The 23,608-nt window shown below is 46.3% G+C and overlaps 1 protein-coding gene across 1 annotated transcript in view; it reads left to right on the top strand.

Moving 5' to 3' along the window:
• The window catches only part of ALPK3 (alpha kinase 3), a 48,903-nt gene extending 26,347 nt beyond the window's left edge, over positions 1–22,556 (top strand). Inside the window, 9 exon segments of the mRNA XM_007445640.1 lie at positions 11,438–13,529; positions 14,181–14,328; positions 14,704–14,831; positions 14,981–15,016; positions 17,251–17,531; positions 18,095–18,183; positions 18,987–19,210; positions 21,565–21,613; positions 22,220–22,556. Coding sequence (XP_007445702.1) covers positions 11,438–13,529; positions 14,181–14,328; positions 14,704–14,831; positions 14,981–15,016; positions 17,251–17,531; positions 18,095–18,183; positions 18,987–19,210; positions 21,565–21,613; positions 22,220–22,556 — 3,384 coding nt within the window.
• The last annotated feature ends 1,052 nt before the right edge of the window (positions 22,557–23,608 follow it).

Here is a 23,608-nt window from a genome sequence, read left to right as displayed (position 1 = left end):
CTTTCCCTGGGCAGAAGTAATCTTGCTTAAGGTACTTGGTGAATGGGAACTGGCCTTCAGTGTCCTCAAAGGCTGCTTTTTAGTGCCCTAACCTGAGATCTTCTCTGAGACTGGCTCAGATCTCTGCAGCTGAGGTATAGGAGCGTGGGGATATGGTGGAATGCCGCATCTGCCCAAATCCTCAGAATGGGTGGTATAGACATGAGAGGGCTCTGCTGAATGCCTTGAGACCTCACAGTACTTTACATCCTCTATGTCCCGAGGATGATCATCTCAATATGCAGAAACTCCCCTTGCATAATTAGGGTGCTTTGGTTTTCAGAGACTACGTGAATATAAGTATTTTCTGAGAGCTGTTGAAGGGAGGGGGGTTTGAGGAGAGACATGATCATTGCCTTAAGAAATTATCTAATGAATCCAGGGGATTAGACTTGCACCAAACCATAAGCGCAAAGAGGCTGTGGTGAATTATTGCAGTAGGTTTCTAGGGACGGAGAGTGGGGTGGTCTGCAGGCATCTGGGAAGAGGCTGGTTGGCAGCATGTATAGGGTTTATTACTGGAAATACCACAGTAGAAAAATATCAAATATAATTTTTTTAATATAAAAGAATGCCCAGGGCTTCCCTGGTGGCACAGTGGTTGAGTCCACCTGCCGATGTGGGGGACACGGGTTCATGCCCCGGTCTGGGAAGATCCCACATGCCGCAGAGCGGCTGGGCCCGTGAGCCATGGCCTCTGAGCCTGCGCGTCCGGAGCCTGTGCTCCGCAACAGGAGAGGCCACAACAGTGAGAGGCGCGCGTATCGCAAAAAAAAAAAAAAAGAATGCCCATAATATCCCCAGGTAAAAAGAAATTAGATAGGTTAAAGAGAGGAAGGAAGACATTCTGGAAAGGACAAATAGCATGAAGCAAGGGTAAGTGGTAGGTAGGAATGCACACCTGCCTGTCCTAATTGTTTTTAAATTTTTAAAAATTTTTTTTTTTTTTTTTTTTTTTTTTTACCGTACCACACAGCACATGGGATCTTACTTCCCTGACCAGGGATCACACCCATGCCCCCTGCATTGGAAGCACCGAGTCTCAACCACTGGACCGCCAAGGAAGTCCCCTGCCTATCCTCACTCCCAGTCTTGGGAGTGAGACAGAAATGGGAGAGAACTAACATTTTTTGAATATCAGCTTCCAGTAATGCTGGGTTAGATAATTCCAACCAACTTTCCTACTGAGGGCAACTAATAAAGCTGAGCAAAATATTAAAATGTCTGCTTGAAGGCACTGGAGAGCTAACAAAGTGAAGAATCACTTGCTCAGGATCTGGGAGGAGATGGAAATCCAGAATGGTGAGATCAGCCTTTGGCATAGCTTTTGTGCTGGGGTTGTTTGCCACTCCAGAAGGGAAGAATGAGAAACTCAGCAGTGTTGTAGACAGCCTCAAGGGACCTGGGAGACCAGAATTGGAGCCCGTGGTCTCAAGAGTGGTAGCCCTGGTAAACCCCTTGTCTTTGGGTTGGGAACCCTGAAGGTTTGTACCATAGGATTAAGGGAACCAGAAGCAAATTACCCTCACGGGGGTTGAGGCTTAACTCTGAGTTACCTGGGTGACCAAGAAATATCTCAATCCTTGAAATCAGATTAAGGTGGTTCAAGATACCTTGCTCCCAAGCATCTGGAAGCTGATAACATCATCTTAAGCCACAAATTATTTTTGAAAAATGTTTCAAATATAATATTCAGCACCTAAATGAAGATAAGCAGGCACACAAAGAGAGGAAAATGTGAAAAAGGGGACTTCCCCAGCAGTCCAGTGGTTAGGACTCAGCACTTTCACTGCTGTGGCCCTGGGTTCAATCCCTGGTTGGAGAACTAAGATCCTGCAAGCTGCATATTATGGCAAAAAAAAAAAAAAAAAAGAAACATGAAAAAGAACTAGCAAAGCAGCAGACAATATATTCCAACTTTTGGAATTATCAGACATGAACTATAAAACTAAAACTATACATTCTATATTCAAGAAGATAAAAAGGCAAGTTTGAAGATTTCAGCAGAGAAATAGAAACTATAAAAAGTGGCAAAGACTTAAAAATGAACCAACTAGAAAATACAGTAACGAATGTTAAATTAGTTATCGTGGTTATGGTAGTTCCAGTTCTGGATAAGATCAAGTAAATACCATCCACACTGTATCTCCCACTGAATGCAACTAAAAACTTGGGCCAAATGCATGGTGCAGCTACTTGATGACTTTTTTTTTTTAATATATGTATTTTATGTATTTATTTTTGGCTGCATTGGGTCTTTGTTGCTGTGCGAGTCTCTTTGTGGTGAGCGGGGGCTACTCTTCGTTGCGGTGTGTGGGCTTCTCATTGCGGTGGCTTCTCTTGTTGCAGAGCACGGGCTCTAGGTGCACGGGCTTCGGTAGTTGTGGCTTGCTGGCTCCAGAGCGCAGCCTCAGTAGTTGCGGCGCACGGGCTCTAGAGCGCAGGTTCAGTAGCTGTGGCCCAGGGGCTTAGTTCCTCTGTGGCACGTGGGCTCTTCCAGGGCTCGAACCCATGTCCCCTGAATTGGCAGGCGGATTCTTAACCACTGCACCACCAGGGAAGCCCTACTTGATGACTTTGATAAGCAAATAGCAGACAGACTGAGGAATAAGACCAGAATTAAGTACCACTGATTCAGCAGTATTTACCCTTAAAAAAATCTAGTATTCCCTGGCCTGGTCTTAATGCAATCAGAAACTCAGAAATAAGCATCAGGATGAACAGAGAGAGCTTTAGGAGAAGCCCTTTTGAACAGGCTTGAGGAATAGGAGAGGAATCTCCTGGTAGTGACAGTAGCAGAGGCCACAGGGGTCTAAAACTTTGAGGGAGGACTGGAAAAGGGAATCCTAGGGACCCAGAAAGTAAAGGGTAGATCATACACAGGAAGAAGTTTGGGAAAGTGACTTCATAAGCTGTTTATAGATTCCTGGGCTTATTCTCACGCTGTTCATGCATGGATCTGGTTCTGAACATTGTATCAAAAAGAACTAAGAGACCACCATCCAAGTCCCAGACTGGCCACTGGGTGGCACACACACAGGACAGATCTGAATAGCACTGCAAAGACTTTGAAAATGGAACTGACATTGAAACTACAACCTCAGAATGTTGAATGGAACTTGCAGCCTAAACACAACCAAGTAGAGTGTCTGCTAAGACAAAAATATTAACGTTCTCTATAGGATTTATATAAGAAACCAGAATCTCATAATATTCAAAATGTGCCAGATATAGTAAGTATTATTTGGCATATGAGAAAATCAGAAAAATCTCAACTTGCATGGGAAAAGGCAGTTAAAGAATGCCAATGTCAAGATGGCAGATATATTGGAATTATCTGACTTTAAAGCAGTGACAAAAAGTAAGGTTGAACACTCTGGAAATAAGTGGAAAGATAGAAAGTCTTGGCAAAGAAATACAAGATATAAAGGACAAATTGTTCATTTTAGAACTGAAAAATAAAATAACTGAAATAAAAAAGACTTGCTTGTTGGGCACAACAGCAGAATGAGGACAATAGGGAAAAAGTCAGTGCACTTTGAAGATATGTCAATCAAAAGTATTCAATCTGAATAACAGAGAGAAAAAGACATGAACAGAGCTTCAAGGATCTGTGGTGAAATATCAAAATGTCTAACATTCATGTCATTGGATACCCAGAAGGAGAGATGAGAGTATGGTGCAGAGAAAATATATGAAGAAATAATGGCCGAAAACTTCCCAAATTTGGCAAAAAAACCCCCACAAACTTACAGATCAAGAAGTTCAGCAAACCCCAAATAAGAAACACCCACAGAATTCCATGCCAGGGAGCAGCATAGTCAAATTGCTGAGAACTGAAGACAACAGCAGCAATAAAATCTTGAAAGTAGTCAGAGAAAAAACGATGCACTATTTATAGGGGAACAGTAACTTGAATGACTGCAGATTTCTCATCAGAAACAATGGAGGTTAAAAAGGAAGTGAAATAATATTTTTTAACTGCTGAAAGAAAATGCTTTTCAATCTATAATTCTACATTAAGCAAACATATCTTTTAGTATTGAAGGTGAAATAAAGACATTCCAAGATAAAGGGAAACTAAGAGAATACAGTGCTAGCAGACCTGTTCTAAAAGAATTGCTAAAGTAAATTTTTCAGACAAAGGGAAATGATACAAGGAATCTTGTAAATACCTGGGTAAACATAATGGATTATTCTTCTCTTCTTGAATTCTTTTTTTAAAATTATTTATTTATTTATTTGGCTGCATTGGGTCTTCGTTGCTGTGCGCAGGCTTTCTCTAGTTGCGGCGAGCAGGGGCTACACTTTGTTGTGGTGTGCGGTCTTCTTGAATTCTTTAAAAAATGTTTAAAGGTAAAAAGTACAGATTATAACATTGCTAAAGTTTTTAATGTATGTAAATGTAACATATAAAGAGGGAGAGGGTAAAGGGACCTATGTGGTGGTAAGATTACTACATTTCACTTGCAGTGGTAAGATGTTGACTCTAAGTAGACTGTGGGAAGTTAAGTGTATGTATTGTAAGCCCTAGAACAATAATTAAAATACAAAGAAATATAGTAAACATCACAATATGTAAATTAAAGTGGAATACTAAAAATTTTCAAATAATCTACAAGAAAACTGGAAAGGGGAAACAGGAAGAAATAACAGAGGGAACAAACAGAAAACAAATAATAAAATAATTGATGTAAATTCAAACGTATAAATAATTATATTAAATATAAGTGGTCTAAACACATGAAGTAAAAGACAGAGATTGTGAGACTGGATCAAAAAAAAAATTCCCAACTCTATGCTTTTTAAAAGAAATTGACTTCAATTCCAATGATATAGGTAGGCTAGAAGTAAAATAATAGAAAATATATACAATGCAAACACTAATCAACTGAAAACTGGACTGGCCATATTAATATCAGACAAAGCAGACTTCAGAGCAAAGAAAATTACCAGGGAAAAATAGTGAAGTACATAATGATAAAAGAATCAATTCAAGAAAATGAAAATGAGTTTGCCCCTAACAACAGAGCTTCAAAATACATGAAGAAAAACTGGCAGAACTGAAAGGAGAAGTAAACAAATCAACAATTATAGTTGGAGACTTTAATATGCCTCTCAATAACCAATTGAACTAATAAACAGAAAATCAGTAAGAATAGAAAAGAACTGAATAGCTTTATCAACTAACTGGATCTAATAGACACATAGCATACTCCACATAACAACAACAGAATACTTATTCATTTCAAGTGCATATAAAACATTCACTAGAATAGATCATATCCTGGGTCATAAACAAACCTTAACAAATATAAAATATTTGAAATAATACAAAGTATGTTCTCTGACAAAAATGAAATTAAACCAGAAATCAGTGACAGAGGATAATAGGAAAGTCTCCAAACACTTTTAAATTAAATATCACACTTTTATGCATCAGAGAGGAAGGTCTTAAGGTCAATTGGGAAATATTTTGAACTGAATGAAAGTGAAAGTACAACATATCAAAATTTTAGATGCTGCTAAATCAGTGTCTTGAGGAAAATTTATAGCATTAAATATTTATATTAGAAAAGAAGGTCTGAAATCAATACTCCAAGCTCTTGTATTGAGAAACTAGAAAAGGAAGAACAAAACTAACCCAAAGCAAGAAGAAGGAAGGGGAAAATAATAAAGAAAAGAGCAAAAAATGAAATTGAAAACAGAAAAGCTATGGAAAAAAATTAAACCAAAATCTTGGTTTATTTTTTATTTTTTATTTTTGGCTGAGTTGGGTCTTTGTTGCTGCACACGGGCTTTCTCTAGTTGTGGTGAGCAAAGGCTACTCTTTATTGTGGTGTGCGGGCTTCTCATCGTGGTGGCTTCTCTTGTTGCAGAGCACGGGTTCTAGGCACATGGGCTTCAGTAGCTGTGGCTTGTGGGCTCTAGAATGCAGCCTCAGTAGTTGTGGCATATGGGCTTAGTTGCATGTGGGATCTTCCCGGACCAGTGCTCAAACCCGTGTCCCCTGCGGTGGCAGGCGGATTCTTAACCACTGCGCCACCAGAGAAGTCCCAAAATCTTGTTATTTGAAAAGATCAATAATATTGATAAACCTCTAGCAAAACTCACAAAAAAAAAATAAAAAAATAAGAGAAGACACAAATTACCTGTATTCAGAACAAAAGAGGAGCTTGATTGTGGTGATCATTTCACAGTATATAGATATATCAAAACACAAGTTGTACACTTTAAATGTATCCTGTGTTGTCAATTACACCTCAATAAAGCTCTTTTAAAAAAAGAATGAAAGGAGATATCACTAGTGACCCTGCAAGCATTAAAAGGATAATAAAGGACTATTATGGAAAAAAATGCACTCACAAATTCAACAACTTAGATGAAATAGAACAATTCTTAAAAAAATAAAAAACTACCAAAACTCATGTAAAAATGAAACAAGATAATTTGAATAACACTATGATTGTTAAGGAAATTGAATTTGTAATTTTAAATCTCCTCCCCAAAATCTTTAGGACCACATCGTTTCACTGGAAAATTATACCAAACATTTAAAGATGATGAAGCCTCAGTATGAGCCCTGGGTCTGGGTTTCATCAAGGAAGTAGATTCCAGGTCCTTGACAATGCCCTGCTCCATCCCTGTTAAGCCCCTGGCTTTGTATCCTGCTTCCCCAAACCAGCATTCTCTCCTCTTAGAGGGTTACAAGCCATAGTACTTGCCATTCAGTGGCTCATTCCTGTGTACCTCCTATGTGCCTCGGTCTGTGAAGGATGCAAAGGTGATTCAGACTGGTTCCTTAATCTCAAAAATTTTACAGAGAAGACAGAAAGACAGGATGGCAAATTAAAACTGCTGATGTTCTTTGTAATGAAAAGGCCCACAGAGAACCAGATAGGTTCACCCCAGCTCACACAGTTTTTTATTTTTAAGAAATACATGGCATTCCTCCTCACTTCTCCATACAGTTCCAGATGCAGACACACACCCCCACCCCACATAGTGTTTAGAGAGGTCAGTCTTTATAGTTATTTCACACCAAGTCTAACCCTGGGCCTGTGCTGGGCCCTCTTTGAAAAGGAAGAGTTCACAGATTAGCTGGTGACACATGCATAACTGCCACAGAAAATGAGGGTATAATAATAGAATTAGGTACATTTGCCATGGGTACATAGGATAAGAAGCCACGTATGTTTCTGGGGGTGGAGAAGGGAACTCAGAAGTCTTCTAAAATGAGAAGAAACTTGAGTGAGGTCTTCAGGGAAAAGAAGGAGGAGTTGTTCAGGTGAGCAATGAGAAGGCTGAGAATGTCCAGCAGAGAAAAACCAGCAATGAGAAGGCTAAGAATGTCCAGCAGAGAAAAACAAAGTGGTTATAAAATAGCACAATAGTCAGCATGGTACGTTAGTGTTGTTGGATGGAGGGACCCAAGAGATGAGGCTGGAGAGACAGACCTGGGTTCTCTGCTGAAGAACAGCCCTCACTGAACAGCCCTCACACAAGGGTCTATTTACTTATGCATTTTCATTCTTAATTGGATTTTGTTAAATATGTGTCATAGGCACTTGGTATAAAATCCAAAAAGTATAAAAAGTATTTAGAGAATATTAAATCTTCACCCTTTCCCTACCGCCACCACCCCATAACTGGTATCTTGGGCATCCTTCCAGAGCTATCTTCTGTACATTTACAAATATGTGTCTCTGTATTTTCCACATAAAGGTGGCATATGATACTTTCTGTCCTATACCTTGCTTTTTTATTTGGGTATTTATTTTATTTATTTGGGGTATGGATGTACCATAATTCATTGGATCAATCCTGTATTGATGTAATTTAGATATTTTCTAGTCTTTTGCTATTATAAACTATGATGCAACGAGTGTCCTTGTATATATGTCAGTTTGCACATGCAAGTATGTCTATAGGGTAAATTCCTAGGAGTGGAACTGTTGGGTCAAAGAGTATAAGTATTTTTAGTTTTACTAGATAATGCCAAATTACTATCCATAGAGGCTGTGCTGATGCCTGTTTCCCCATACCCTGCCGGGCAGGGAGTATTCTTAAACTTTTTGCTCTTTTAGGCTAGGGCTTTTAGGCTTTAGCCTGTAAGTGATGATAAGCTGCTGAGAGGCTTTTAAGGAGGGGAGTGTCACAATCAGATTTATTTTTTATTTTTGTATTATTATTTTTAATTTATTTACTTTTGGCTGCGTTGGGTCTTTGTTGCTGCACGCAGACTTTCTCTAGTTGCATTACTCTTTGTTGCGGTGCATGGGCTTCTCATTGCGGTGGCTTCTCCTGTGGAGCTGGGGCTCTAGGCTCGCAGGCCTCAGTAGTTGTGGCACGCCGGCTCAGTAGTTGTGGTGCACGGGCTTAGTTGCTCCGTGGCATGTGGGATCTTCCTGGACCAGGGCTCGAACCCATGTCCCCTGCATTGGCAGGCGGATTCTTAACCACTGCGCCACCAGGGAAGTGCCCAGATTTATATTTTAGAAAGATCACTTGGGCTGCATATTTGGCAGAGGAAAAGACTACAGTCACGGATACCAATTAGGAGGCTTTACTATAGTCCAGACAAGATAGAATTGTTGGCAGCTTAGATTAGGGTGTTGGCAGTGGAGACAGATTGAAGGGAATGAATATTGAGATACTGAAGAAGCAGGTTCAGTAGGACTCAGGGACTGATCAGTCTGCAGGTGAGGGGGAGTGAAGACAGCTTTAATCAAAAGTTCTGTTCACATGAGCCTTGTGTGTAAAGTCAGCATTTTCTTTGTAAATGTATAGATCTCATGTCCATATTAATATTTTCTAATCCTGGGACTTCCCTGGTGGTACAGTGGTTAAGATTCTGTGCTCCCAGTGCAGGGGGCCCAGGTTCAATCCCTGGTCAGGGAACTAGATCCCGCGTGCCGCAACAAAGATCCCGCATGCTGCAACTAAGACCCAGTGCAGCCAAATAAATAAATATTAAAAAAATATTTCTTAATCCTAGAATATCAGAAGTTAAAAGAAGGTTCTAATATATTCCTAAGTGCTGTTTGTTGGCTCCAAGGTTTTTTTTTTATTATTTTTTAAATTTTATTTTTTGGCTGCATTGGGTCTTAGTTGCTGTGTGCGGGCTTTTCTCTAGTTGTGGTGAGCACGGGCTTCTCATTGCGGTGGCTTCTCTTGTTGCAGAGCAGGGGCTCTAGGTGCACGGGCTTCAGTAGTTGTGGCACACGGGCTCAGTAGTTGTGGCTCGCAGGTTCTAGAGCACAGGCTCAGTAGTTGTGGTGCACGGGCTTAGTTTCTTCGTGGCATATGGGATCTTCCTGGACCAGGGCTTGAACCCATGTCCCGTGCATTGGCAGGTGGATTCTTAACCACTGCACCACGAGGGAAGCCCAGCTCCAAGGTGTTTTTGTCTGTTCGTGTCTTACTGGTTCTCAGAGAAGTTGGAGGAGCGTTTTTACTAACATTCTTCGGTCAGTCAGACTTACATTTGATGGCTCCTGTTATTCACCAGACTCTTCTATTTTTTTTGTATTCATACCATTCATTCAGAATTCCATATGCAGTAAAGTAACTTTAAATTCTATACTTAATTTAAATATAATTTAATTAAATACATATTAAGGTCTCATACATTCTGTTTGCTTTGGTTTTGTGTGTGGTTCTTCTGATACTTAGAAATATTTGTATGTAGTAATTTAAATTTTATGTAATATCATCCATAATTTTATCTGTTTAGTCAGTGTGTTTTACTTTTTTATGATGAGTAGTGATCATGCTTCCACTTCCTCCCTACCTTTTTCCCCTTTCCTTTTATATCTCCTATTATCCCAAAGTTTTATTTCTAAGTGACTATCTTTGTATAATTGAATATGCTGTATTTCTGTTACCTGGGTTTTCAGCTTTGAGTCATGCCTTTGATTCCTGGCTTGTATAAGTGATACAATTAAGGCACTTAGCTCCACTTGTCATCTTCTTCCCCCCTACCCCTTCTGTGCTAGTTGTATCGTTTCTGCATTGTCAGGGCATAAACACTGACATTCTGATCTGCCACTCTAAACTTTTTTGTTTTTAGTCTTGGTTCTATGGTTAAATATGTGTTCAGCGTTCACCATCAATTCTTTTGCTGTGGTTTCCCCAGTCATCTTTTGGTTGACCAAAGTTTGTTCTCCAGTAGTTTCCTCCAGGGCCACGGAACACTATTCCTTAAGTTCTCGTATGTTCAAAATCTATTTTCTTAGCGATTTTTGTGTATTTTTGCTCATGGATTTTGAGAACTGCCTCCGGTAGGCTGCTCCACTGTTCTTTTCCTGTTGGACGTCTCCCTTGTATGTCTTCTGCTTGATTTCCACCCAGTCCTCCATGATCCTACAGCTCTTGCAACCTCCCAGAGTTTCATCTATCTGCTTTTGGCAATCCTTACCCATTTTTTTTTGTTTTTTGAGACTGTAGGTTTTATTAGCCTCCATTTCCACTACCAATGGAATTTGCTTTGATTTTTCTTGTTTACTTAGTTGGTTTTGAGTATATCCAACATGAAAAGAGGCAATTTACTGTTTTATGCCAGGATGTTTAGATAGAAGGTCCTTTAATTATATTTAAATGTGTGACCATATAGTGTAACAACAAAGAACATGAGATTTGAAGCTAGACACACCTGGCTTCTAAACTAAACTCTACCACTTACTGTCTGATAATGGACAAACCATATTCCTTCTTTGACCATCAGTGTTCTTATCTCTAAAATAGAGATGATTCTTGCAACTATTTGGTATTGTTGTGAGGAGTGAGGTAATACATATGTGATAAATAGGGGCCTAGCATGGTGTTTTGCAAATAGTGGGTGTTCAGAAGGGTAACGTTATAATGTTTCATGGATCTCCTGGCATAGGTGTCATTCATAATGACTTAGCCCTCTCTGGATGGCATTTTGTAATTACCACTCACTCAGCATTAATGGTGATGCTGTCCCTGGTGCTATCAAGGAGACCCTCTGGCACTCTCCCACTTCACCCATAATTCTATCCAGGGCAGTTAGTGCCACAAGAGAGGGACAGATTGACTGCTCGGAGGCCCTGGGGAGTCTCCTCCGAATGGTAGGGTTGAGGGGTAGGGTAGCACGTGATCAGGGGCTGTCAGGAGAGGCAAAATTTCTTCGGGGAGAGGTGGGGAAGGCCAGAGCTAGACCTGGATTCTGGATATTCCCTGGTCTAGACTCTGGGATCAGGGATTGGGTGGGTGGGCTTGGGACTCTGTCACCCCTAGCAGGCCTGAGAAACCGGGTGGCAGGATTCTCATCATGGCAGTTCTGGATGAGGTCAGAGGAGGCTGGGATGTTGGATTGGAAAGAGATCCTAAGGCACGTGTAGTTAAGTTCTTGCTTCTGTCTGTGTGTTCTCAGGTCCAGGAGTCCGAGGCAGCCATGGCTCCGACCACATTGGCCAGCAGCAGCTCTGATATGGTCTCTGCTGGCTGCAGCACCTCCAGAAGTCAGGACATCATTGAGCCCATGGACACAGAAACCCAGGAGGACAGGAGAGCATCTGCTGATCAGAGCACTGGAAGCAAGAAGAATACAGAGGTGGATAGGAAGATGCAGGTGGATGGGAGGACGCAGGGAGACAGAACACAAACCACCCAGAGGACACAGGCAGATAGGAAGACACAGGTGGATGTTGTGACAGAAGAAAGTGAGAGGTCAGAGTCAGGCAGGAATTCCCAGGAGGACATGATGGCACAAGGAAAGGTGGGGACCCAGACAGATGAGAGGACACAGGCAGACAGAAGTGTGCAGGAAGACAAGGGGACATGGTCAGAGGGGAGCATTCCCACAGCCGTGAAATGTTGGTCAGAGAAGGCGTCCATGACCGGTATCAGCCCACAGTCCAGGGCTCCCAAACGTCCACCTTCAGACGATCCTATGTCCTCTCAGATTATTGAATGCTTTGAACAGACCCCAGAAGGGTTCTCTGTCCCAGACAAACCTGAGTTTATGCTCAGATCTGACGAGGCAGCAGGAACGGCCTCCGGGAACCGTGAGGAAACTGTGCTGGGTCCCCTGGTGGGGGGCCTCACGCACGGGGCACAGCTGCCTCCTGAGGGCAGTTTGGAGCAGGTGAGAGGAGGGAGATATCGAGGGCCGGAGCAGTCGGGTCCAGTTAAGGACAAGGCTGAGGAGGGCCTGTCCCAGGGCCCCAAGCAGGAACAGCCGGGAGAAGTGCCGCCTGTGGATCTGGGTGGCTGTCCTCCAGCGGGCCTGAGCCCCCAGGTGCCCACTCTGCCCTCTCTTCCTGGGGCTGGCCTGACTGATAACTCGCAGCAGCGGCTGCCCAGCACCCCAGCTTCTCAGCACATGAGCACAGCTGCCTTCCTACCCTCTGGGGACAAGGCCTCGCTGAGTTCTGCCCCCCCACTGCACCTGGGGCCGGGCACCCCCAGCCAGAGTCACCTGCCAGGAACCAGGGCAGCAGACTCTGAGGGGGCCTGCGCCAAGGTGCCCGGTGTGGAAGGGAGGACTTCAGGCCCCCAGACCTGTGACCCTGGCCTCATTGACTCCCTGAAGAGCTACTTGCTCCTGCTGCTGAAGCTATCCAGCTCAGAGACGAGTGGCAGGGGCCCAGGGGCCCAGGGGGAAGCTGCCGCTGGGGATCAGGCACCCTCACCCTCTCTGGCCCCCACCGTGGAAGTGGCCGGTCTGAGTCCCCGGACGTCACGGCGCATCTTGGAGCGTGTGGAGAACAACCGTCTGGTGCAGAGCGCGCAGACCCTGCTGCTGAGTCCCTGTACCTCCCGCCGCCTCACTGGCCTCCTGGACCGCGAGGTGCAGGTTGGCTGTCAGGCCCTGGCTGCTGCCCGATGCCCTGGCCCCAGCCCCCTCTCTGTCCCTGCCATCGTGGTAGGTGAGGAGGAAGGCCCCAGGCTGGCCTCAGGAGGATCCAGTGAAAGTGAGGGAGAGGTTTCCCTTGAGGGGCCTGGCCTCCTGCCGACCTCCCAGGAGAGCAGCATGGGTGGGCCGCTGGGGGGCGTGGGTGGGCAGGCAGCCCCTGGGCAGGGACTGCTGTCAGCAGAGAGCAGAGCCCAGGAACCCTTCCGAGAGGAGGAGATCCCAGGGGAAGCTCTGACAGATCTCCCTGCAGCTACGCCTGAGGAACTGGCTCTGGGGGCCCGGAGGAAGAGGTTTCTCCCTAAGGTCAGAGCAGCAGGAGACGGGGAGCCAACCAAGCCCAAAGAAAGGGAGAGCCCCTTGGGTTCCCCCCGGGGGCCCCGGAAGGGCCTTGCACCGGGGCCCCCGGGGAGTCCAGGGCAGGAGAAACGCTCCCCTACTCAGGGCAGAAAGGCAGGCCTGCTGGAGGTGCCACGGGCAGAGGAGGAGCCGGCAGCAGGGACCCTGGGCTCCAGCCCCAGAGCCAGCAACCTGGAAGCAGAGCTGGCCCTGGAGGAAGGCAAGCAGGGCACTCCGGCCAAGCCAAGGAGAGCCAAAGACCTGCTAAAAGGTGAGCAACAGGTACGGCTTCCCAGGAGCGGGCTGCCCGGAGCAGGACCCTGCTGGGGTAACCCTGCCTGCTAGAGGTTTAGCGTACCTCTGTAAAGGGTATTCTTACGTAATAATCCCGCAGGCTTTGGGATCGGAAAGGCCGCTTGGAGTTGGAAATAGTACCAACTTTGTAACATTGTGAGGGTTACATGGGATAGAATAAATCAAGTACTCAGCACAGGGCCTGGCTTCAATAGTATCCTAGCTCTATCATCATCATCACCACCGTAATCGCCTTTTTGCAGACTTGTCCCGCGAGTACAGAGTGGTATGAACAGGATTCAAACGCAGGGTCTGAGGTTTAGGAGCCTAGGATGCAAACTGAAGTTCCTCTCTTGACTGCTGTCTGCGGCCTCAGCTGTGAGGCTCTCCCTGGCCTGGAGTGGAGGTGCCATACTATGTTCTTTCTAGCTAAGATGTGTGCTTTGAAGTCAGGGCAAAAGCCTCAGAGATACAGGTGGGACTCAAGTGGGGGCTGTGTGGAGGCTTGAATCCCGTTTTCTCTCAGCCTGTGCCACCAAGGACACCCAGGGAAGCAGGGGTAGGGCCAGAGAGGGCACACAATGGAGGGGAAATGGCTTGTTCCTCTCGACTGTGCCCCTGCTTCCAGCCCCACAGGTGATCCGGAAGATTCGGGTGGAGCAGTTTCCTGATGCCTCGGGCAGCCTGAAGCTCTGGTGCCAGTTTTTCAACATTCTTAGTGACTCAGTCTTGACATGGGCCAAGGATCAGCGCCCAGTGGGCGAGGTGGGCAGGAGGTAAGCCAGCTGGGTACCACCTCCACCTGACCTGGCTCCCTAATAAATTACAGCAACAATACTGTGGGGGGCATTGTCCCAGCACTTTGGATCTACCTCCTCATTTAATCCTCACAAGAACCCTATGAGGGAGATTCTAGTATTCCCGTAGTGAAGGGGAGAACATTGATGCTCAGAGGTATTAAGTCACTTGCCCAAAGTCACACAGCTAGTGCAGTCCTGACCTGTGTGATGCAGGCCCAGCTCTTCCCAGAGCTCTCAGAGACAGGGCTCACAGCATTCTCTGAGAGCGGGATCTGCGAAGCCTCAGGACCACAGGGTGGCCCTGGGCTGTGCCATGGTGATGGCCTCACGGAGAGGGTCTCCTCTCTGCAGTGCAGGGGATGAGGGGCCAGCGGCCCTGGCCATCGTGCAGGCATCCCCCGTAGACTGTGGCGTTTATCGATGCACCATCCGCAACGAGCACGGCTCGGCCTCCACTGACTTCTGCCTCAGCCCCGAGGGTGAGTGTGAGCTCTGCCCCCACTCCCCGGGGTCTCTGCCTGGCCCCCACTGGGGGTGGGGCGGGGAACAGTCATCTTTGCGGAGGCGGAGCTGTCTCTGGGCAGACCTGCCCGAGGATAGCGGCTTTCTCTTCTCTTTCTCCACACAGTGCTGTCAGGATTCATCTCCAGAGAAGAAGGTCAAGGTAGGTGCCCCTCAGGGGGAGGAATGCGTGGGCCTGCGTCCCTACCCTGCTATCTACAGGGGCTTCTGTAAAGACTTGGAATCTGTTCTAAATGCCATGTTTATCTCCACATACAGCCACCCTTTGCCTCCTAGTTTAGGATATGGTTTGTGGAGGAGGATGGGGGAGGACAGCTGTTTCAGAAGATGAGGGGGGAGGAGGTGGCTAAGGGGACATCCTACAAGGAGTTCAGTCAGCCTGTGCCCTTTGCCCATGTCAGAGCCCTTGATCAAGAGCGGGACTGGCCACCAGGGTACTTCTCACCCTGCCAGCTCCCTCCCCGGAGTTTCTCACAGTGGTCTGTGGACTCCTGCATTAGATTCACACAGGGAGCTTGCTGAAAATGCAGTTACTTGAGCCCTACTGCAGATACTCATAATCACAATCTCTGGGGTAGGACCTAACACAACATTGCATGTCAGTAGATGCCCTGGTGATTGTGATACACCCCAAAGTTTGATAAGCATTTTAAAGGTTCAAATATTAGGGGAAGAGATGTATTGCTCCTTCAGAAGACACACTGAGGATTAGGACGGTGAAGGCGGCTGGCGATGGAAAGGTTTCTAGAGCTTCATTTGCCAACTAATACCTTAATTCCTTCCTTCATTCACTCATTTACTCATTCATTCAACTAGTGCCTTTTGTTCAGTTATCAAGTCAAATTTAATCAACATCAAATATAACCTCACCTAAAAACTAAAAAAGCCTAAAAACTTAGTAATAATACTTTATTATCATCAAATATCCAGTCAGATTTTCCCAACTTTCTCATAAGTGTTGGTTTATTTTAATTAGGAACCACTCAGTGCTTTTGGCAAACATAATCTCTTAAATCTATCAAATGTATAATAGTTCCTCCTCCCTCATTTGTTTTCCCTCCTCGCCACTTATTTGTTGAAGAATTTCTTACATTTTGGATTTTATTGATTATATCACCATTTAACATGTTGCTTCATTGATGTGCTTCCTCTAAACTGGTAATTAGCTTGAGATGCTTGCTCCAATTCAGGTGCAAATTTTGAGGGGTGTGAACATTTCACAAGTGTGCTGTGTATTTCCTTTGCATCCTATCTGGAGGCATGTGATGTCTGATTGTTTTAGTAATGTTAAGAATGATCACTGGGTTCATTCAGGTGTTTTCTGCCTGATCTATCCCTTTTAAACTTTAAAAAACTGTATCTGATGCAACCCCTGTCATCATTTAGGGGTTTTAGCAGTCACTGATTATCACCTAAGTCCTTTATTTCATTAAGGTTTGCAACATGGAGTATTTTAATTCTGTCATTTCTTCTTTATTCATTAACTGAAATTTTTTGGAAAAGAAGAAATGGTTATTTGGTAATCCTGATACATATAGGTCCAACAGAAAATGAAGGAAAAAATACTTTCTTTTCCTCCTTGCTCTTATTAGATTTCAGAATAATGAGTTGGTGCCCTAACATCCTCCAAAGGTCACGAATGAGGGGTTTTTTTTTTCCAGAGGGAAGGGTTTTTTTTTACTTACAATTATGAAAGTATGGATTTTTAACACATTTGAATGTTCAATACTTTGCAATTATTTTGCTGTTGGTGGTGGTGGTAAGATTTTCTCATTTTTTGCCAGTAGAAGCCTCTTCAGGTTGGCTCTTGTGTCCTTTTGACAAGTTGCCAATTGTTTATGATATAACCTTACTTGCTTTCTGGTCCAGAGATGTTTCAGGTCAGTCTAGGACACTTCCTGCCCTAGACCTGGAATCAACCATTTCTTTAGGGAGTTCTGGTTCCTTTTAGTGGGAAATGGTATTTAGTGATCCCAATTTGAGCACTAGAAGTGCTCACTGCTACTGGATTTGTCTCACAAACTTTTTGTTTCAGTCAAACATGTTGGTTGACGTGGAGTCATTTATTCATTTGATCAAAACACTGAATTCTAAAACAAAGTAATTCTGATATTCTGTATTGATTGCTGCTTCCTCAGAAAACCCCTGCCTTCCACAGACACTGGCTGAGCCCTTACTCTGCACACGTGAGCGCTGTTGAATGACGGCGGTTTTACCAGATACAGTGTCTGCCCTCAGGAGGTCATAGTTCATAGCCCCCCCCCCTCAAAGTGCACACCCAAAGAGCAGTCATGGACAGAGTGGTGGGGTGCTACGGGTCCCACAGCAGTCGGCGGGGAGCTTCTAGTTTTCCACATTTCTCCTGTTCCCCTTCAGTTGGAGAAGAGATTGAGATGACCCCCATGGTGTTTGCTAAGGGTCTGGCTGACACTGGCTGCTGGGGGGACAAGCTCTTTGGGCGCCTGGTGAGCGAGGAGCTACAAGGGGGTGGACACAGGTGTGGCCTTCGGAAGGCCTCCCAGGCCAAGGTCATCTACGGGCTGGAACCCATCTTCGAGTCAGGCCTCACGTGCATCATCAAGGTGTCCAGCCTGCTTGTGTTTGGGCCCAGCAGTGAGACTTCTCTCCTGGGCAGAAACTATGACGTCACCATCCAGGTACTGTCCCATCCCCCTGCCCCATCCTTCCACTCTCTCATCCCTCCCCTTCCCAGTATGCCTGGATCCTACTGGGAAGCCCAGTATGGAGGAGGAAGCCACCTTAGTCTCAACTTTACCTCAACGAGAGCCTGAGATGTAGTCCAGGCTACATCTTTGGGGCCATAGTTTTCAAACTGTATTTTTCAGCAGAAAACTTTCTTCACTGCCCTCAAAGATATCTTTCACAGAAGCCTTATTTGGGAGATAAAAGGGGAGTGACTGTGGGCGGGGTCGGTACCTTGCTCTCCTGCAGTGGGGCCCCTGGGGCATTGCCATCTATCACTAGGGCTCCAGGAAGCACACTTTGGAAACCACTTTGAAAACAAGCCCAAAGCCTCTTGTTTTACAAGTGAGAAAAATGAGGTGCAGAGTAGGGAGGAAGGTAGGAATGAACCCCACCTCCCCCAGGGCTGGAATCCTCCCTGCAGCCTCTAGCAGATGGCCTTCCCACTAAGAGCCAGGCACGACAGAGAACCGGGATGCTTCCTTGCTGATCAGAGTTGGTTCTCTTCAATCCACAGGGGTGCAAGATCCAGAATATGAGTCGAGAGTACTGCAGAATCTTTGCGGCTGAAGCCCGGGCTGCACCTGGCTTTGGGGACGTGCCTGAGTAAGTGCACAGGGAGGGGGCCATGCAGTGTGCAGACCGGTTGACTTGAGCTTCTGCAGAGAGCCACGATTTCATAGCCTCCTGGGGGCCTCCTGAGTAATGGTCATGTGTAAATGGGCCCCCAGCTAACCCCATGCTCAGCTCAGTGGTTCCACAAAATCTAGAAATAAAGACCTCAAGATTCACTGCCCACTTTAGAAAAGCTTCTGCTCTGGTCTTCAGTCTCCTCCCACCCACCCTAATTCCCCACTCCTTTGTCCAGTTTTTGCTGATTGCAGGGTTTGGGTACAGCAGGTTCTGGGCCTCTCTGAAGGTGATGGGGTAGGCTAACGCTTCCAGGCAAACTGGTCAGGATTCTAATGTGGTAGGTGGGCAGGGTCAGTGTGGATTTTTGTAGGAGTCAGCTACCCATGGAAATTGTTTTCATTTTGAGACTTGGAACTTCAACTCTTGAGTATTAGGGTCTAGCTGGCATTGAGCACAGTCTGGTTGAATCCTCTCAGAGGTATTCCTTTCTGTTTGGCACATACAGGTCTTAGTCCCTCACTCAAGCACAGAGGCCTCCTGGGGCTATAGCAGGGTTCAGTTCTAATCCCACTGACCTCAGAGAATGGAGGAGGCCACCATTTCCTTTCCTGAACTCAGGGTGGAACCCCCCTTCCTTGCTGTCCTTCAGGCTCAGAGCTGAGAGTTCTGTTCTTGGAAGGGCCTTCCTTTTGGATCCAAGAGTGTAGAATTGAGGCGGAGGGAGGAGCTCTCTGGGGCCATACTTCCTGCTCACTGCAGGGTGACACTATGTTTAGGATCATCCCACTGTATCTGATCTACCGGCCTGCAAACAATATCCCATATGCTACCCTGGAGGAGGACCTGGGCAAGCCCATGGAGTCTTACTGTTCCCGGGAATGGGGCTTTGCTGCGGCTCCAGCAGCATCTAGCAGCTCTGAGGCCGTGCAGAAATGCCAGACCTTCCAGCACTGGCTGTATCTGTGGACAAATGGCAGCTTCCTTGTCACAGATTTGGCAGGTATGAGGGTGTGAGGTGTGCATGTACATGTGCAGGAGAGCATGCGGAGGGGCAGGGTCACAGTTCTTGTTTACTAGTGTGCAGCACACTTTTGCACATATTCTCCTTTGCTTTCACAGTAACCTTGTAAAGTGCATTGGACAGGAACCACTTTGTATGCAACACTAATACATATCAGGGCCTCGTGGAGCCTTGTCTATAACTGCAGTTGTATTTAAAGGAGTACACTCCAGGCTTCACTTAAAATTAAAAAGGAATTTACTTCAAAGACCGTAACATGGGATCTAATTCAAACCCTACAACCGCATTTTCAAAATCTCCCTTTCCTTCTTCCCTGCAGCTCTGCTCTGAACTTTCTTACTCTCTAACTTCCTAAACTCTCTCTTCCATCCCCACACACATAGCTTTGCAGCCTCCTCCTTCCCCGCTCCCCCCTCTCTGTCTTTGGTAGCTTTTTATTATGTAAACAAACTTAGTCTCTCTAACTTCTTTTTAGTTTATTTCTATTTCTCCCATTACTCAGATTCTCCCCAACAAAGGAAGGCCAGCAAGCATGAATTCTCCTTCCTTCTTTGACCACTCCTCTCCAGGCCTGCTCTCTGTAACCAGACAGGGCAGGGGAGAGGAAAAGATAAAATTCTCTCTACAGTGAGAGGACTGGAATGCTGGGAATATCACACACTATTACATTTTATCCCTGTTGTAAATAAATGAGAAAACCAAGGGCCAGAGATAGAAAACTGGCTTAAATGTGCTTTGCATTGGGGTTAAAGAATAAATATTAATACAATAAATATTGTATATACAACTCTATATACTGAAGGGAGGGGGGCTAGTAACACATTAAACCATTATCATTCACTCTATTTGTTAACTCATAAATTTTTCTTTCCTTCCTTCCTCCCCTCCTTCCTTCCTTCCTTCCAACATTACTAAATATTGGGAAGATAAAAAGGTGAATTAGGAATAGCTGTTGTCCTCAAGAAGCTATGATAAGTATACCAATTTCTACAATGAGATGATAACATAATATAGTAGAAAGACTTGAGAGTCAAAGAAATTCAAGCCTAGGTCTCATCATTTTCTAGCTGCGTCTGTTTTACAGAGAAGAAAACAAGCTCAGACAGGTTAGGTCATTTAATCTCTCTGAGCTTCCGTTTCCTTTCCCTCTCTAGGAATAATTATATCTTCCCTGCCTATCTCTCAGGCTTGTTAAGAATATTAAATGAGACTGTATTTGTGAAAGCCCTCTGCAAGCCAAAATTCTGTGCAAGTGTAAGGGATCATCATTATTATAATGCAAAATGGAATGTGATAAATGCTGAAAGAGAAACGACAAAGCAATTAATATTTATTGCATAACTAGTGTTTCAGACACTAAGTTATAGTCCTACACATACTGTGATCTTCTCAATTCCCCTGCAAGATGGGCAGCATTATCCCTACTTTTACTGTTGAGGCTTAGAGATAGTAAGTGACTGGCCAAGCACACACAGCTCCAAAGTGACAGAGCTGAAATGTAAATCCAGGTGTGCCTGGTTCTCAAGCCCACCTTTGTGCCACTCTATCATCCACGGGTACTCAGGCCTGTTAGTGAGAGGTAGGTTCCTGGAGGAAGGCAACCGGACAGTGTACAAACAGGGAAGGAGAGTCACAGGCCTGACGCATGAATGCTAAGATGCTGGGGTGGCCTGGACGGGGTGGGAAATGTCTCCTTTGTCACCACTTGCCTGGATCTGTTCTTCAAGGCTGTCTTAACCTAGGAGCCCATCTGGGCTTCTTGGAGTGCTTGCTTGCTGCACTTTATGAGTAGGTGGAAGCCAGTCTTATCCAGTGTTAATGTTTCTGCTGGCCCAGCCCTGAAATACCTTCACATTTCCACCTTTCTCCCTCTTGCCCAGATGGGCTAATCTGTTATGAGGAAGGAGAAAGTTTTAGCTCAAAGCCAGAGGCCAGCTCAGTTTGTGACCTAATCTCATCCAGTAGAGGCAGGATTTCACAGCTGGAAGACTTTTGGATCTAGGAGTAAGAAAGACTGAACTTTGATTCACGGTGGTCATTGCACACAGACAGTGTTCAATTATTAAATGAATGAATAAATGTGACTTTGCTGCAGTCACTTAACTTGGAGCCTATCTCCTCACCTGTGAAAATGGGAATATTATTACTACTAATAATACAGAGATACCCACACTGCGCATGAGACAGGCCAGGGTGATGCCCAATGAGAGGGTACCTGAAGATGTGCCCTGCAATATGGCAAGTTCCCATCTAAAGTGATATCCATCTTGGAGACATGGGGGCCCTAGAACCAGTCCAGGATGCCATCAACTCCCCACTCTCTCTCTTTTCAGGGGTTAACTGGAAAATGACTGATGTGCAGATTGCTACCAAACTGCGAGGGTGAGTGCTTCTTGGGGACAGAATGCCCTCTGAGAGTCTGCTCAGGGTAGAAAATGTCAAAGTTCTTCTGGTTCTCCATCCCTGAGGTGCTAGATCTGTGACCAGAGAGTCCCACTTGCACCCATGGCCATGTAGTAATGTCTCAGGGGCCACTGATCCCCACCTGCTGTGCCCCTGATCCCAGATCTGGACCAGTAGATCTTGACGCCCATGCACAGGACCACCTACATCCTGGGGTCTCAGTGTACCTGCTCCTCTTCCTTCTCACTCGTGCAAGCTCATCAAGGTGCAGATAAGCAGGGCCCTGTGAGTAGAGTGGTGAGCTGGAGTCTACTCTAATTTATGTTAATAAGGCAGATCATCCTCACACCGAGTGATGTCCCACCCGATGAATTCCATGGGCCAGGGTGTAATGAGACCTCAGTTTAGAATTGAGGTTTTGGATGCTGCCATCTGAGGTGGCCCTAGGTGGACTCCCCAGCACCCCGAGGTAAGGTAGGATGTACCTTGGGCACGACACCCTGGTTGTGGCCACCCCACAGTCTGCCCCCCAAGGACTCTCTCTCTGGGTGGGACTCCTACTCAGCTCTTACTATTTGGCTGCAGATACCAAGGCCTCAAGGAGAGCTGTTTCCCTGCCCTGCTGGACCAGTTTGCCTCTTCCCACCAGTGCAACACCTTCTGTGAGATGCTGGGGCTAAAACCTCTCAAGGGCCCTGAGGCTGCCCACCCCCAAGCCAAGGCCAAAGGCTCCAAGAGTCCATCTGCCGGCAGGAGGGGCCCCCAGCTGAGTCCTCAGCCCCAGAGGAAAGGCCCCCCCAGTCCCCAGAAGAGTGCCCCAAGCTCCAAGGCCACCCCTCAGGCCTCAGAGACAGTCACCACCCAGTTACTCGGACAGCCTCGCATCCAAGATGGAGGCTCCAAGGCCCAGGGCATGCGGTAGCCCCCACAGGAGGCTGGGGGCCTCCACCCAGCAGCAGACCAACAAGGAAGCAGCTCGAACTGATGGAGACGTTCCCAGTACAGGACTAACTGGAGCAGGTGCACTGAGGCGGCACCACTCGGGGCCTCTGCCCGCAGCCTCTCCTCATCAGATGCTTGGTGCCTGACACCCAGCCCGGTGGCCTCTCCTGGTGCCATCGTCCCCGCGGCTCCCAGGCCCTACCTCCCGGGGCCTGCAGCCTAGCCCTCCTTGAAGTTTACACTGGCCACTGCTGGAGGCTCCCTGAGTCCTCTGCATGAGTTCTGCAACCAACCCCTTGCCCCAGGCCCTGCCGTGAATGTTACACTCTGGGGGCACGCGGGCCAGCACCTACCCTTTTCCCTTCACTTGGCCCTGATCCCTCCCTATCCTCAGGGCTCCAGACTTCCTCTGCGGTGTCTGGCCTGGTGACTCTCAGGGTGTCTTTTCCTTCGAGTCATTTTGCCTCATTCATCCCAGCTTATCTTGCAACTAACCTGTCCCTGAGCCCGAATGGGGCTCAGGGCCCTTCCAGAGACTGTCATATCCTTGTGCAGTGGTCTTTGGTGATGTGTGTTCATGCTCTTCCTTCCCCAGGCACTCAGTCACCTGCTTCCCATGCTCCCTTGCACCCCATCCCCCATCCCTGGCTTTGAGCCCAATTGCAGCCTGCTGCCTGCCTTTCACTGAGTTCTGTTTGTTCCCCTACCCGAGGGCTTCTCTAGCCTGACCCCCACCCTACCCACCATACCTCGGTGAAGAGCAGACCCTCTGGCCTCTCAGCCCACCCCAGGATACTCCTCCCCTACTTCTCCCAGGCCCTCTGCCCGTGAGGTGAGAGCTGACATGAGGGTTGCATCAGCAGCTGTGGCCAGAGGGAAGGTGTTGACTTTGTGGGACCTTGTGCTCCATACTGAAAGGAGGTGGGGTCACAGTGAATTTCACATCCCCTCTTGACCAGGGATAGAGGGCTGGGACTCTTCTCCAGAGGACGTGCACCTGGGAGCTGTAGGAAGAATGCAGTCCACCCACGT

The sequence above is a fragment of the Lipotes vexillifer genome, unplaced genomic scaffold (genome assembly GCF_000442215.2).
Source record: "Lipotes vexillifer unplaced genomic scaffold, Lipotes_vexillifer_v1.1 scaffold2822, whole genome shotgun sequence".
Lineage (NCBI taxonomy): Eukaryota > Metazoa > Chordata > Mammalia > Artiodactyla > Lipotidae > Lipotes > Lipotes vexillifer.
Note: the sequence above shows the minus strand (reverse complement) of the source record. Positions and strands in the feature narration are given on the sequence as shown.